General features: G+C 58.9%; 1 protein-coding gene across 2 annotated transcripts in view; it reads left to right on the top strand.

The window, feature by feature from the left end:
• Positions 1-12,878: 12,878 nt before the first annotated feature.
• The window catches only part of OSBPL2 (oxysterol binding protein like 2), a 44,887-nt gene continuing 42,974 nt past the window's right edge, over positions 12,879-14,791 (top strand). The window contains exon 1 of one of the 2 annotated variants that reach the window (XM_036420010.2): positions 12,879-13,030. Coding sequence is in view for 1 of the 2 variants with exons in the window: in XM_036420008.2 (XP_036275901.1) it covers positions 13,427-13,435 (9 nt within the window). In the remaining variant the exon portion in view is untranslated. Of the gene's footprint in view, positions 13,031-13,115; positions 13,436-14,791 lie in introns of those variants that run through there. The other variant, XM_036420008.2, reaches the window with a different exon arrangement.

Below are 14,791 nucleotides of genomic sequence, written 5' to 3' on the forward strand. Positions count from 1 at the left end.
TTACATAAGGAGAGATGGGGAGCCAGTGGGCCCTGCCAGGAGGGGAGCTTGCCCACCAGGCGCTCAGGAGGGGCCCCACGTTGAGGGGGGAGTGTCCCGCAGCTTGGAGCCCACGGTCCCCCTGGCGGACAGCACCGTGAGGTGGCAGCACTGCATGGACAGAAGAGGTCACTGTGCTCGCTGGCACAATCAAGGCACCGGTAGCTGCAACTGGTGGGGGAGGAGAGGCAAGGGAGGGAATGCCCCTCCCTCCAGGGACGTTCAGATAGACAGGGTCAAGGACAGATTCAGCTGGAGACACTCACAGACAGACAGACATGCCCACACGCAGATACACAGACACCCACACCGGGGAAAATCACCCAGCATCAGTCTGGGGCCTCAGAAGGGCAGCTAGACAGACACTCACACGTCTGACAGTGACAGCAAGGGGAACAGGGCCTGAGGGGGGAGCAGGGCTCCTCCTGCAGCCACACCTCTGCGGGCCTGAGGACAGAAACGCAGTGTCCGTAGGTGGGTGAGGGATGGGAGACTGGGGCAGAGGCTGCAGGCCGGACCCCAGGCTCAGGCACTCCATCCTTACAGCAGTTTCCGGATCCTTCGGGAACTACCCCTCCCACTAGCCCCGAGAGGAACTTCAGAAACTTTGAGGAGTGGGGGCGGAGCTCCCTCTGCCCTCTCTCAGAGCCGGTGTTGGGAGGGGACCTGCACTCTCGCTGCAGCAGACCCACTATTCCACAGCTGCTTGCAGCGTGTGCTGGGCATGTGGGGCTCCAGCTCAGGCTCCCAGAAGCCTCGCTGAGTACCTGGCCATGCCCCTCCTTCCCACCAGCAGAGCCTGCTCCTCTTCCCAGCGCCCCCAGCTCTCCCTCACGGCACCCAAGGTGACTGGTGGACAGCTCTGTGCCAGGACCAGGCACTAATTGGTGGTGACACCAGCAAGGTGACGAGTTCCTGGAGTGGTCAGTGAGGGCTGCTGGACCCATCATCTCATCACCAAAGCCTTCCTGTGCCTTTGTGCTGGGCCAGGGCTCGCTGTCCATGCTCCCGTGGGATGGACTCCACCAGGCCCTGCTCTTCCCCAACCCTCCCGGGGCTGGCTCTGGCTAGAGAAGCTGATGCCCCCACCCCAGCCCAGCCTTGGGAGATGAAGTCAAATGGGGTTTCAGAGGGGGTTCTGGCTCTCCCACTCACTGGCTGGGACCCTCCTCCCCAGGCTCCGTGGAGGAGTATGTGTCGCTTACCATCCAGGATGGAGAGCCCATAAAGGGGGCGTCTGTGTAGTTGTTGGCTCCTTCAAAGCCTCAGTGACCCTGTGGCTACAAGTATTCTGGAGATTTCCCTGGTGGACTCACCCCACCGCAGCTGTGGTGGGGGATGGACTCAGTCAGACTCGGGGGTAGTCTTCCTCTGAGAGGCTGGGCCAGGGCTGGGCCAGTGGTTTGAGAATGGCCGTGGCCCATGTGGAGAGCACCATCATTACATGTATGATCTTATTAACCCCCTATTCACTCTATGAGGTTGGTAGGACCAGTGTGCCCTGTACAGAGCTGGACACCACTGCCCAAGGTCACACAAGGCCAGGCACCCCTCTCTTAATGGCCACCATCCTGGCCAATTCCTGAGGTCAAGGCCCCTGAGGCCAGCAAATGCACCAACCGTTGGGGCATAGGATGCCCAAGGAGTGGGCATCCAGCCCCAGATGGTGGGGAACCCTGGGAAAGGCTGGTTGAGGGCTGGGATAGAGGACAGACCCCAACTTTCCACTCACTCAGACCCCCAAACAGAGGGGCTCTGGTTTCTCCATTGTTGAAACAGTTGACATTTGGGGTGAAATATGTCCAGTCCAACAAGGAGGCCATGGGGGAAGTGCCCCATTCACACCAACCCTAGGCAACTAGCAAAACCAGTGCCTGCAAGTTCTCATGCAGGAGGAAGCACACCCGCTGACTGAGTGACCCTCCGTCCATCCATCCATCTATCTATCCACCCATCCACCCATCCACCCGCCCAGAGCTCTTACTGCCAGTCCTCAGCTCCCGGCTGTGCTGTGACAGAGGGTATGAAGTCATAAGTAGTGTGTGTGCAGCACTAACTGCGGGCTGGGAGGAAGGAAGCAAGGCCGGGGATGGAGAGCACAGCACAGACTCCCCTTCAAGAGACAGCCCGCCATGTGGGGTGAGGTGAGCTGGCAGCCCCTGGTGGCAATCTGGCCTTTAGGGTCTGCTGTTGAGCTGGAGCTGAGCAAAGGACACATCTTCCCAGTGGGTGGGACTTGAAGCTCCTGGTCATGCACCTTGTGTGGGCAGGAAAGTGGCGCAAGTGAGAATACCCACGCGTTCAGAGGCCTGGAGAGCTGGGCAGGGCGTGGAGGGACAAGGACCTGGTGGAGACAAGGGGTTTGGGGCCGGAGCCATGTGAGTGGACATGTGATTGTGGGCCCCAGCATGAAGGCCCTCATATCAAATGCAAACACCCACCAGAAAGCTTCCATCTGGAAGAGGCGGTGTAACAGGCCCCTGGCACCGACCACCCGGAACTGGCATGAGGTGGTCACGCTGGAAGCCCTGCTGGGGTGAGGAGTGTGGACTCCCACCTCCCCAGGTTGACCTGGCTACTGCCCCCTCTGAATGTCCACCCCACCAACCACAGCCAGGCCGAGCCCCCACGGTGGCATGTTTTCCAGGAGAAGAAACTACCACCTGGTGGCGAGTTGACCACATTGAGCCCTTCCTCACATACCTGCTCAGGTGTGGGCCTGACCCTCTCTGCCCACGAGGCTGCCCCAGCGTCCAGGTGTGGAACCCCCGACCTGGGGCCACTTCCCAGACAAGGATGCACTGGTTGCACTGCCTGGCACACGTCCTGGAGCCCATGCTTCACAGGTCACGGCACAGGGGCAGCAGTTTAACAGGAAGTACAAGCGTCTCATCTCCAACAAGGAGGGCTAAGCACCTGGGGCCGAGGTGGAGGTGGGCCTGGGCCCACTGGCCCCTCCCAGTGACCCACTGGGGAAATTGTGCCTCCACCCTCTGGGCTCTGCAGGGTTAGAGGTCCCTTCCCCAAGGGGTGCACGCTGGCCTGGGCACATGGTGTCTTTTGCAGCTGACGTATGAGAGGTATGGGAGACATCAAGGCTGACTACAGGGTTTTGGCTCAGGCATCTCTGAGGATGGTGTTGACAGGAATGAGCGGGGAGTCTGTGGGTGGTGCAGGCTGAGGGATGGTGCAGTGCTCTGACTGAAGTGTGTCCAGCTTGATGCTGGTTGGACATTCTGGTGGGGAAGTTGTTAGCCCCCCGGTCCAGTCCCGGGCCTGGAATCAGAGCTTGGGCCCGCAGCTCTGGGACCAGGGGCAGGGGGCTCTGCACTGGAGACACAAAGTTGGGGTCACCAGTGTCAGGCCAGCAAAACACTGTCCCACGCGTCCTGTGCTTCTGCACATCCTGAATGTCCGGCGCTGTCATGGGCAGCAGGCTGTGCTCCACGCTCTCACTGCGCTGGAAGCTTTCTCCCCAACCAGCTGCCGCCACAGTGCTCTGCCCTCTGCGTGGGGACATGGTCCACTAATGAGAGGAGCCAGGAGGCCGAGCCAGCTGCCGGCAATGGTCCTGCCAGCATGGCCAGGGTCAGCGCTGTGACCACTCTGAAGGAACCGATGTTTGCTTTCTCCTTCTGTGGCAGCTCATTTAAATATGGAAATGCAGATTTTTCTTTTTTTGTCCCTTGTCTTTTTTCCCCCTAGTGACATTCTGAGCCAGCTATGGGTGCAGCCTGATGAGCTCAGAGTTCAGGTGTGATCAGAATGGCTCCTGATGCCACAGATTTGAAATAAAAGCCAAGTCTGATTTCCCTGCCTTGAGGGTCAGGGCTCAATTGGGCCCAGGCCTCGTTGGCAGGAAGGAGAGAGAGGACAGGAGAACCAGGGGCACAGTTGCCATGGTTTGGCCACAATTCAGAGAGGCTTCAGGAAGGGAGTGTTTCTTGTTTGCTGTCCACGGCGGGAACATCAGGAAATGGGCTTCAGGCACAGCTGCATCCAGGAGCTCCCATCTGTCTTTCCCATGTTCACCTCCTTCCCAGCAGGGACTTTCTCCCTGCGATCTCTCCCTGCAGCTCCATTGCTCTCCCAACTTTTCCTTCACTCCCCAGGAAGCCCTGCTCAAACAATCCTGGTGGCTGGCTTGCACATGTAGCAGTGTGGGTCTTAGGTGGTCACTCAGTGTCATTTAACCACCCTGTGGATGGAGGGGAGGCTGTCCGTCAGGTGGAGCCACAGTTCTCCCAGCAGCTGCCCTGGGGGTCCTGTGAGGGGCCTCTGTCTGCCCTTCCCCCAACAGTGTCTTTGCTGGCAGTGCTGAGGAGCCTGGGCACTGGGCCTGGGCCCTGAGAGCTCTAGAGGAGACCCCCAGGGGAGGCCCAAACTCCCTGCCCTCAGCCTTGGTTGGGTGGTGGCCCAGCCATTCTTCTATCTGGACTCTTGGCCAGCCCCTGGCCCATTGCTGGCTGCCATCGCCTGCCTTTGGAGCTCCTGCCCCCACTGGGCTCTGAGCCCTCTGCCCACAGTCCACCATCACAGCAGTTGGAGCAGCCTGACCATCCACAGCCCCCCCTCCCTTTGGGGCTGCTGTCCCGCCCTGGGCCTCCCTGCAGTGACCAAGCTGGATGCCCTGACCACATGCTGATGAGGTGAACTGGGCCTGGTGTCCTGATTACTGCGCAGACCTGCCCAGCCCAGCCTGCATGCCTCTCCCAGCACACACACTGGTAACCCCCACCCCAGCCCCGCCTGGCAGGAACAGCCCACCTGACCCCTTCCCGCCTGGCTCTCAGAACCTTCAGGACTCCCCAGGCCTCTGCAGTCCTGCCCGTGCTGTTCCGTGCTGGGGCCCAGACCGGCATCTGCTCCTGCATGTGAATGTGCCTGTGGCGTGTGCCTAGTCCCAACCCCTGGGCAAAGGGGCAGCGCTGACCCCGCATGTCATCCTGGGCTACCCTCCCTAGACTCTAGAGTGCAGAGGCAGCCTTTGGGGGCCCGGGGCTGGAAGGAGGGCCCCTCAGAGAGCGGCTTCCGGCAGGAGAAGGCAGAGCTTGGCCCCAACACGTCTGATACTCCCCCAGGTCCGGCAGCTCCCCGGAGAGCCTGTGCCTGTCAGGAAAATAAAGAATGAGGCGACCCCCAGGAGCAGGGCCAGTTGTGTGTGTGTCTTTGTCTGTGGCTGTGTATGTCTGTCTGCCTTTATGTGTGTCTATGTATGTGCATTTCCGTTCGTGTGGATGTGGGTTTGGCTGTTCTCGTGTCTGTGGGTCGGTGTGTGTCTCTGTGGCTGGTTTCTGACTTGGCCAGGAGCAGGGCTCCTGGAGGAAGCTGGTGCTTATCTCCTTCCGCCTGTGGGGACAGGCCAGGTCAAAGAGGTCCCCCCTCCACAGCGCCCTGGCTGTAGGACCAGGTCGTGGGCCAGGGCAGAGGTCAAATGATTACTCCCGAATTAGGGTCTGGGCACGGCTCTCAGACACTCACTGGCCACGCACACTCTTACAGCAACCGAACAGGGGAAAAAGGCTATGCCTCCTGATACATCCTGGATGCCTGGGGGCCCCCAGGCCAAGACGGGGCGGGAGCTCAGCAGGCGGAGGGGCGGAGTCAAGGGCTGGGGTCCCCGAGCAGCCCTCCTCCAGCCTCGCTGGGCTTTGCTGAGGGGGCTGGCTGTGTGCTCGGGACCTGTCTGGCCTGGCCAAGTGGCTTTGCGCCCCTGTTCCTCTCACCCGCAGCGGGAAACCCCGGCAGGGCCGGGCAGACAGCGCAGCTCTGGCTGTGGACTGAGGACATGGAGCCCCAGCCCCAGACCAGAGCTCTGCCTTCCTCGCTGTCACAGAGGGCCACCTAACGTCTCCCTGTGGCCCTGGGTAAAGGGCGGCTTGCCACTCCAGCGGGACCCACTACCCTCTCCCCAGCCCCTGCCTTTCCCCACACCCTGCCAGGCCTCAATTTGGGCCCACCTTTGCCGGGCATTGCCTTTTCCTTTCAGTTTCTAAATTTGCTCAGCAGATTCAGGCAGAGCTGGAAACACTCCTGTGATCAGTAATGAGGTTCACGGGAGGCCCCTCTCTTCCCGAGGCCCAGTTTTCCCATGTGTGCGATGGCGTGATACCGGATGAGCCAGGGGCTAAAAGCCACCTGGGAAACACCTGGGGCTTCCTGGAGTCTGTCCTTGAGTGACTCACCTGGGAGGGGGTGTCCCAGCCTGGGATGTCCTGATGGAGGAGGAGGGGTCCAGAGGCCTGTCCGAGCAGGTGGCTATTCTCCTTGTGTGTGGAGAAGAGGGCATAGAAACCATGCTTCCACAGGGCATACATCTGACAGTACACCGATGGTGTGTCTTCTTCAGGCATGGCTGGATCCAGGAACCAGATAACTCCCATCAAAGCCTGCCTTTCAGCCCTTGGCGCAGGCCTGCTTCCCGTTCATGCAGCTGTCCCTCAGGGTGGCACCTCCAGCCTGGCATTCCACAGCTCTCAGTTCCAGATCAGATGCAGGGCCTTGTGCCCAAGCCCACGGCATGCCAATCATTCCAAAGTGATGTGCCAGGTGCCATCATGTGCCCCTGTCTGGAGTTAGAAGTGAAGTCAGCCTGGTTGGGTGGGGGTCCCCACTGGAGAATTTGGGGCTGTTCCTAGAAGACAGGTGGATGCTGGGCAGAGCACCAGATGTTTGTCAGGGGGCCCAATTCCATGTCCTCTGCCTCCAAGTCCCTCCTGCATGGGCTTTCTCTCCAGGAGACTTTCCATGCCTGACTTCTCGGCCTCACCAAGCCCTGGGGATACTGAGTCTAAGAAAGTGGCAGAGCCTGGACTTGCACGAGGTTGCTGGCTCCATCTGACCCTTGGTCATCTGCCCAGATCAGACCATTGCACCCATCTCCTGCAGGCATTTACTGAGCACCTGCTATATGCAGCTTGACTAGGAACCCAGGAGGTCGTGTTGTTGTTGAGGCCAGTGAGTGATTGGAGGTGCCAGCTAGCTCTGCCTCCAGGGGGTACCTTGGAGAGGATCCAGCCCTAGGGTCCCCTGAGCCCGGGCTGTGGGATTCCGGGTAGACTGCCTTCCTGGGCTGGGGCAGTGCTGGCAAACTGGCTAGCATGAGGCCTCTCATCAGCCCCTTTGCCTTGTCCCCAGAACAAGCCTGGCCTGCTCACCCCCTGCCACCCTTACTGAAGGGGTCCCCAGCTGGCGGTGAAGCCCCGAAACTGGAGAGCAGCACCCATGGCCCCTGAGTCCTGCACTGAGCCCCCTCACTTAGGATGGCTACAGAACTGGGGACCCTCCCCCAAGTTAAGAATTTCAAATGGTGACAGCAGAGCAGTCAATTGAGCACAGAGCCCCACGAAACCACACAGGTTGCAGCCCTGAGGCCCTGGCACCCCAGCCCGCACTCCAGCCTACTGGCCCCCTCTCACCTCTCCACTGTGAGGGCAAGTTTGGGGTGTACCTGGCAATCCTCTCCCCTCCCCTGCCTTCCTCTCCCATGGATGGGATGATGGAGGGGGAGCACGCCTATCCCCAGAAGGACCCAAATGCCCGCTATTTCTTACCACACCCTCCAGAGAGGGCACTCCTACCACAGTTCCCACTCTGCCTTCCACAGTCACAGGGACCCCCTAAGTTGTCCTCATGGCCCTGGGGAAAGAGATGGGCTTTGTTTAAAAAGCTTTCCCAGACCCACCGGCCTCCTAAGCAAAGGCCCGGCAAGGCTAAAGGAGGGGCTGCTTCAGGGTACCCACCCTGCCACACCCTTGACACCCTCCCCCCCCAGCTCCTCCACCTGCTGAGTTCCCATCCCGCCTTGGCTTGGTGGCCCCCACGCATCCAGGGTCTGCCAGGAGGGACAGCTTATTCCCCGTGTTTTCTTGTGTGAGTGTGCGTGGCCAGTGAGTGGCTGAGAGCCGTGCCCAGACCCAGAGAAATGGATCACTGCTCCCCCCCATACCTCACCCGTACTCCCCAGGTATGTTTAAACTCCCCCTCCCCCCACTCCACCCTGCACCGGGGCTAGCCCCATCTGGAAAGTTAAAGCCCTCTCCCTCCTGCCTCACTGGTCCCTGCTCGGATGCGCCTGCCACCACCAGAACGCCTGGGCAGGGTGGAGAGAGAAGGGCAGAGGCCCCTGCTTGCCCTGTGGCCCCCAGGTCTGAGTGCTCATGGGCACGCACACCTGCCCCATGCAGGGCAGCAGGGCAGCGGGCAGCAGGTGCTCAGCAGGCACTTGGAGAGGAAACTAGAGCTCAGGGCGCAGCCTCCAGCGCTTCAGCGCCCCGGACAGCGCCGAGGCTCCACCCCACAGGCTGCTGGAGCAAGGGTGTCAGGGCCTGACAGCTGAGAGTTCTGCCTTGCACCTGGCCCCACCCCACTTCCCAGGCAGTGATGTGATGGTGAACCACACCTTGAGAGGTGTCCACCTCTGGGCCTGGCCTGGACGAAGCTGGAGGACACCTGGAGGCCAGAGGCAGGCAGGCCTAGGCGGTATCCGGGGTCTGCACAGGTCCTCTGACAAATGGCCACCCACGATCTTCTCCCCGAGTCCTCTGTCTTATTCAGGCTGGCAATGCACTCAGTAGAATGCTGCTGTTGCGCCAACAGCAGAAAGGGGTGAAGTTCTAGCCAGTGAGATGTCAGCAGAAGTGCTTGGTGTACCTTCAGGGACAGATACACCAGGGAGCTGACTCACGGGAAGGGGGGGGGGGGGGGTAGCAGCACCTGTGTGCTTGTTCTTTCCCCCTCTCCTTCTTCCTGGCCAAATGCACATGTGATGGCTGGAGCACAAGCAGCCATACTGGGCCATGAGGTGACAGTGAGAATGGGAGCCAACACTAGGAGGGTGGGAAAATAATATAGAAACTGGGTCCCTGATGTTGCCTGGCACCTTACCTGCCTGCAGCTCTAAGGAATTCTAAAGGGCAAGCAGCCAAGTGGGCTCAAATGTCCCCCCAGCAAGGTGGATGACCACTCCAGCATCCTACAAGACATTTCATAGGAAAGTCTCCCAGGTTTTAGTTTGGTAATGATTTCAGAAAGGAAGAGAGAGGGAGAGAAAGATAGAAACATCAATGCTGAGAGAGAATCATTGATCGGCTGCCTCCTGAATGCAACCCAGGCATGTGCCCTGCCCGGGAATAGAACTGTCACCTCCTGGTTCATAGGTCCACGCTCAACTGCTGAGCCACACCAGCCAGGCTGCCTCTCACTATTGGTGTTTCTATCTCTCTCTCCCTTTCCCTTCCTCACTGAAATCACTGCAAATACATTTTTTAAAAAGTTGGCAGAATTTAATGGGCACAGATTGCTCAGGTCCCGAAGCCATGGGGAAAAAAAAGAAAAAGCCCTTTGAGGCTGCTATTGATAACTTGTCTCTCTCTAGGTGGTGGGTTCAACACTAAAAATACCCTCTTCTGACAACAGGGCGCCAAGCGCTGTCACGTTGCACAGGAGATTGGAAAGTTGTGTGGGAAGGATCAGCTTGGGCCAAGTGAGGGGCAGGGCCGGGCTGCAGTGGCCACCGCCCTGTGCTGCCTCCAGGTTGCAGCCTCCCCAGCAATCCACAGAAAGGAGTTGGGGTGACAGGAAGAGAAGTGAGCCTCAGGCCATGCTCCCGGGGGGCAAAGGCCAGCTCAGCAATGCTGGGCCCCAGCATTCTTGGATGCCCAGCCCTGCTGGAGAGCAGGAGGCAGCTCTGGCCTCTGGCCACAGACAGAGATAAGAAACCTGCTGAGAAGGTAAGAGTGGAGTTGGGGAAAGGGCAGTGGGTTATGGGCAGGGCTGGCATCGCTGATCTGCTCTGCTGTATAGGCCCTGAGCAGGCTGTTCCACTCTCTGAGCCTCAGTTTCCCCATCTGAAGTGGGGAGCAATTGCCTCTGCTCAGCCTCCTTGAGGATGATGGATGTGAATGTGCTTTCTCAGGGCAAAGCCCCGGCATGCATTTCCATGTGGCTGGAATCTCTGAACCCAGCAGCCAGACCTCAGCCCACAGGGTTCGCTGGCTGCCTTCCAGGAAGGGGGGGGGGGGGGCAGCCATAGGCCATTATAGTCCCTGATTCTGATAGGAAGGAATTGTGACAAGGAGGCTCCAATCATCCCTGCCTCGGGAGTCACAGACTGGCAGGACTATGGGGTTCACTCTTGAGGCTGGCCTGGTCTGAGAGCAGTTCTGGTGGAATAGTCACCCCAAAATGATTAGACCAGCATGTCTCAAGCTCTGAGGATTACATATGGATGGGTGCCTGGGGTCCTGAGAGGACTCTGGGACCCTAGCCAGCCCCAATGCTCTGGATGGAAGGGGACACCGTGATGACACCCCCCCAACTATGTAGCAGGTCATCAGTCAGTTGATATCATGACCCATGAGGCCCTAAGGTCCCAGCCACCTGGAGCACCAGGCATCTTGTTCAGGTGCGGATCCCGGTCTGGGATGTGTCGGGGCTACTTCCGCAGAGCAGGGCCAGTCGTCTCCGCATCTGCAAAGTGGGAATGGTGACACAGTGTCTACCGGTCGGCTGCTGCAAACGTGAACCTGGATGAGGCATAGGAATCACAGGCCCTGGATAATGTCCGCTGCGACTGTTGTCATGTCATTACTGCATGGCCCAAACCTCTGTCTCCTTTTCCGCTCCTGTCCTTCGTCCCATTCCTGCAGAATTTTGCTTCTGGAATTAGCCTCTTCATTTAGCAAAGATTATTAAAATGTTCCTAAGTTGGTCCTAAGGCACCTTCTCTCCAGCCTCCGCCTGCGGGAGGGTTCACACCCAATCCTGGCCTCGGGGCCAGGAAGAGGCAGCAGTGGCTGGGAACCCAGCATATTGCTTCTGTTTAAAGGGGGTAGCATGAGGTGATCCGTGGGCAGACTGGAGGCTCACTGGACCCCAGCCTCCTCTGGCCTCAGCTTACTCACCTCCAAGGTCATGGCCAAGGTTGGGCTGATAAATTGAGCCTCTCTAGGGTTGGCCCCCTTTTTTTTTCTTAAATATATTTTTTATTGATTTCAGGAAGGAAAGGAAAGTGAGAGAGAGACATAGAAACATCATAATGACAGAGAATCGATGATTGGCTGCCTTCTGCATGCCCCACAGTGGGGATGGAGCCTACAACCCTGGCATGTACCCTGACTGGGAATCAAACTGTGACCTCCTAGTTCATAGGTTGACGCTCAACCACTGAGCCACACTGGCTGGGCTAAGGCCTGTCCTTTGAATGAGGGTCAGAGACTTAGGGACTAGTCAGGGTGAGGGGTGTGGAGGGTGGTGGTTTTCCAGGACTGCCGGGTCAGGGCCAGGCCTGCAAGGGAAGCTGCAAGCATCTCCCTGGCAACTGTCCTTGTCCTTGTCCGGGCTTGGGGGCCGGCATGCACTCCATACCCTTCCCTCTCCTGCTGCAGTCTGTTTCTTCAAGGGTAACCATGGAAACACCTTTGTTTCTGAGGCCCAACCCCCCCTCCCTCTGATTCCTCTCAGCAGCAGAGGCTGGGAGAGATTCTTCTCCAGTTCTGACTGACAGTGGGCCCACCAGTGACCTGGCCCTGCCTGGGGATGGAGTGACTGGCTTTCTGGCCCCAGACATGCTGCCTGAGCTCCACCCTTGCTACAGAGGCCCTGCCGCTCACTTACACCCTACTGTTTACAGGGACCACAGTGTCTGCCACTGAGGCCTCTCCTGACCCCTTGTCCCTTGTCCTGCTGGGGCCAACATGTGTGTCATTCCCCACTGCCGGACATGGAGACACACAGGCTGAGGAGGGAGTGCAGAGGCCCAACAGGGGCTGGCTTTGTGGGACAGGTAGCCGGGAACAGGGCCTTCAGGATGCGCTCTGTGACCGCAGGGACCAGCAGTGCCCTGGAGGTCTATTCACTGGCTTTAGCAGAAAGGAAACGGTAGCTGGCCAGATAACGGAAAAGTCTAGAAAACAGCATACTTAAGGTGCAGCGGGTCCCAGGTGACTCGGGGTATTTGGTCTTGCTTTCTCCTGGGTTGGCTTCATTCTCAGGTGCTCTCTCCATTCATGGTGACAAGATGCTTCAGTAGCCCCATACTTATCGGTACATCTTTCTGTCACTTCCCTCAATTCTGGGAAGGTCTGTGAGCAGATGGGAGAGTCTCAGCCATCCCTCTGACCTGAACTCTCTGATCTCCAGCAAAAGCCTCAGAGCTGACCCTCCTTGGCCAGTACAGGTCACCTGCTCACCCCTGAGCCAGCCTGGTTCGCGTTACTCCACCCCCCCCCCCCCCCAAATCAGACCCAAGACAAATGGACTAGGGTGGGAGACACTGATTTGCAAAGGAAAATTGCCGTGCTCATAAGCTCAAGGCCACACAGCTAGTAAGGATGCAAGCTGGGGTCTCACTCCAGAGCTCTTGGGCTTAAATATGGAGCACTGCAGGTCAGGAACTCCCAAAGATTTCAAACAGGAAAGGGAATGGTCAGGAATGCAGCCGGGGGAAATAGGCGCCGGGTTTTGCTGAGCAGTGAAGGGCATGCCAAGGAGTTTGGGCGGTGGGGAGGCCTGCAAGATGCTTGCGTTATGGGAGGCACCGCCCGCCCTAGGAGGTTGGGAGCCTTGGGCACAGAGCCCGCGCCAGCCACCTGACTCGCTGTTTGTAAACTCAGCTCTCCAGGCCTCGCCCCTGCCTACCTCTCGCCCGCCCTCTTCGGGTCAATATCTGCATAACCCCGCCTCTTCATGCTATGACTGGCTGTCCGCGCCGTCACTCCTATGTATGGGCGGGGCCTTCGAGGAGCGTAGACAGTGTCACTCCAGCGAAGTGATTAGTATAGTCCCGCCTCCCAGTGCTGCTCTCGGGTCGAGCGCTGATTGGGCCGGCGGCGGTCTACGCAGTGGCGCGGGGCGCCTCAAGTGGCTGGCGCGGGCTGTCAGTCTGCGGGGCGGCTGGCCGCACTTCCGCCTCGGTGTCAGTGGGTCGCGCGGGCCTGCGGGGCGGGGCGGGCAGCGAGGCTAGGCGGCCGCCGGGCGGACCGCGGTCCAGGTGAGTGACCCAGCCCAGACCCCGGCCCGGACCCCGCATCGCCAGGAACGGCTCCCGGCACCGGGCGGTCGGGCGGCAGGGAGGCCGGACCGGGCCCGGGTAGCCGGAGCCCGGCGCCCACCCCTCGGTGAGCAGGCCCCGGCCCTGCAGTCTCGGCCTCGAGGGAACTTGGGAGGAAAGTTGGTGCCGGTGGCGGGGCGTTGGGCCTGGGTCCCGGGCGGCAACCGAGACCCTGCGTCGCCAGGCAACTGTGGCCCCAGCCGGACCTGCCGCCGCAACCGGAAGTCGGGTTCGGGGTGAACTCGGAGGCCCGGGCGCCTGCGGGCCTCTGCGCGGTCTGGGTCATCAGTACGGTGGGCTCGCCGGCCGGGGCGTTTGGGCCCCTGGCTTCTCTCCATGTTTGAGGTGAGAAGTCGGTCCCGCTGCGGGAGACCACCCCTCCCCTGGGGTGACCACCTGTGGCGGCTTCCCCAAGGTTTGTCCCTGTGTCCCCCCATCCTGCTCTGCCTTATTTTGTTTGTCCACCGGAGCAGACGCCGCGGGCTGTGGAAGGCTCTTACCTGACGCGCATGTTAGCTAGACTAGACAGGGCATCAGATTTTAAAAAGTCCCTTCCTTCAGCTACAGCGCGGAAACCAGGAGAGTAGGACTTACACTTGGTAAGTTGTAAGCGCAGATGGAGGCCGGTTTTCAAAGGTTCCTTCCTGCTCTATAGTTAAATTCAACAGTGGGTCAAAACCCGGTGGTTGACTTTATAAGTTGGTGAGCCCAGAAGCTAGGTGGTCCCTTGGTTCAGGTCGCTCCTGAGTGTGTGTGTGTGTGGGGGTAGTGTGGGGGGGACACACCTCTCAGGGAGCTGTGCTCAGGTTTTTGGGTTTTTATCCTGAAGCAGCTCTCGCTTTAGTCCCCATCCGGACATGGGTCGCATTGTCTGTGTCCCCGGAGATGACAGTTCACAGCTAGAGAGCAGAGGACCCTCCTGACTGTGCTGGGCTGGCCATCTCCCTGGCCTCGGTTCCTTTCTCTGTGACAGTACACCCCTGTGGGCTGATCAGAGAAGAGGATGTAATGATTGTCCCCTGCAGTCTCTGGCACATGGAAGGTGCTCCAAATAGTTAGTTCCTTTCCCTGGCTGAAGACAGGAAACTTACTGGCTACACTTCCTCCTTGACTGGGGCTGGTGTTGTCATTTAAAACATGACTGTGAGTGATGAGTAAACAGACGGATCTCCTTAGTCAAATTTACCTCTCCTGTTTGCCTCTGTGCCCTCCTGTTGGCAGCTCTTACCTGAGGGGAGGGTGCCATGGAGCAGTTGTGCCCGGGTGGCTGGAAACACCTATAGTTGCTTCATCCACGTGGTCTTCACCACAGCCTGCGAGACAGTGCTAACAGGAGCCTCCTTCACTCGTGTGGAAGCTGAGGGGCAGAGAGGCTGAGTGACTTACCTGCATCCCACGGCAGTGAGCTATGGAGCAGAGAGGCAGTCTGGCTCCAGTTCACACTCTTTGTTGTTGCTGTTAATACTCACCGGAGTCGGGGAGAGAAATACCGATGTGAGAGAGACACATTGATGGCCGGAGCTCCAGTGGTGCAGTCGGTGACATATACACACACACACAAAAATTCAGTTTAGAAGTGAAGTCAAATAAGTCTTTGTTAGGCAGATGTGCATTCTTTGAATGTTACCGTGATGCTTTATAGCAATGTTACAGTGATACTGTATAATAATGATGACTATAAAAAGACCCCTGGGCCTATGG

This window comes from Pipistrellus kuhlii, unplaced genomic scaffold (genome assembly GCF_014108245.1).
Source record: "Pipistrellus kuhlii isolate mPipKuh1 unplaced genomic scaffold, mPipKuh1.p scaffold_m20_p_60, whole genome shotgun sequence".
NCBI lineage: Eukaryota > Metazoa > Chordata > Mammalia > Chiroptera > Vespertilionidae > Pipistrellus > Pipistrellus kuhlii.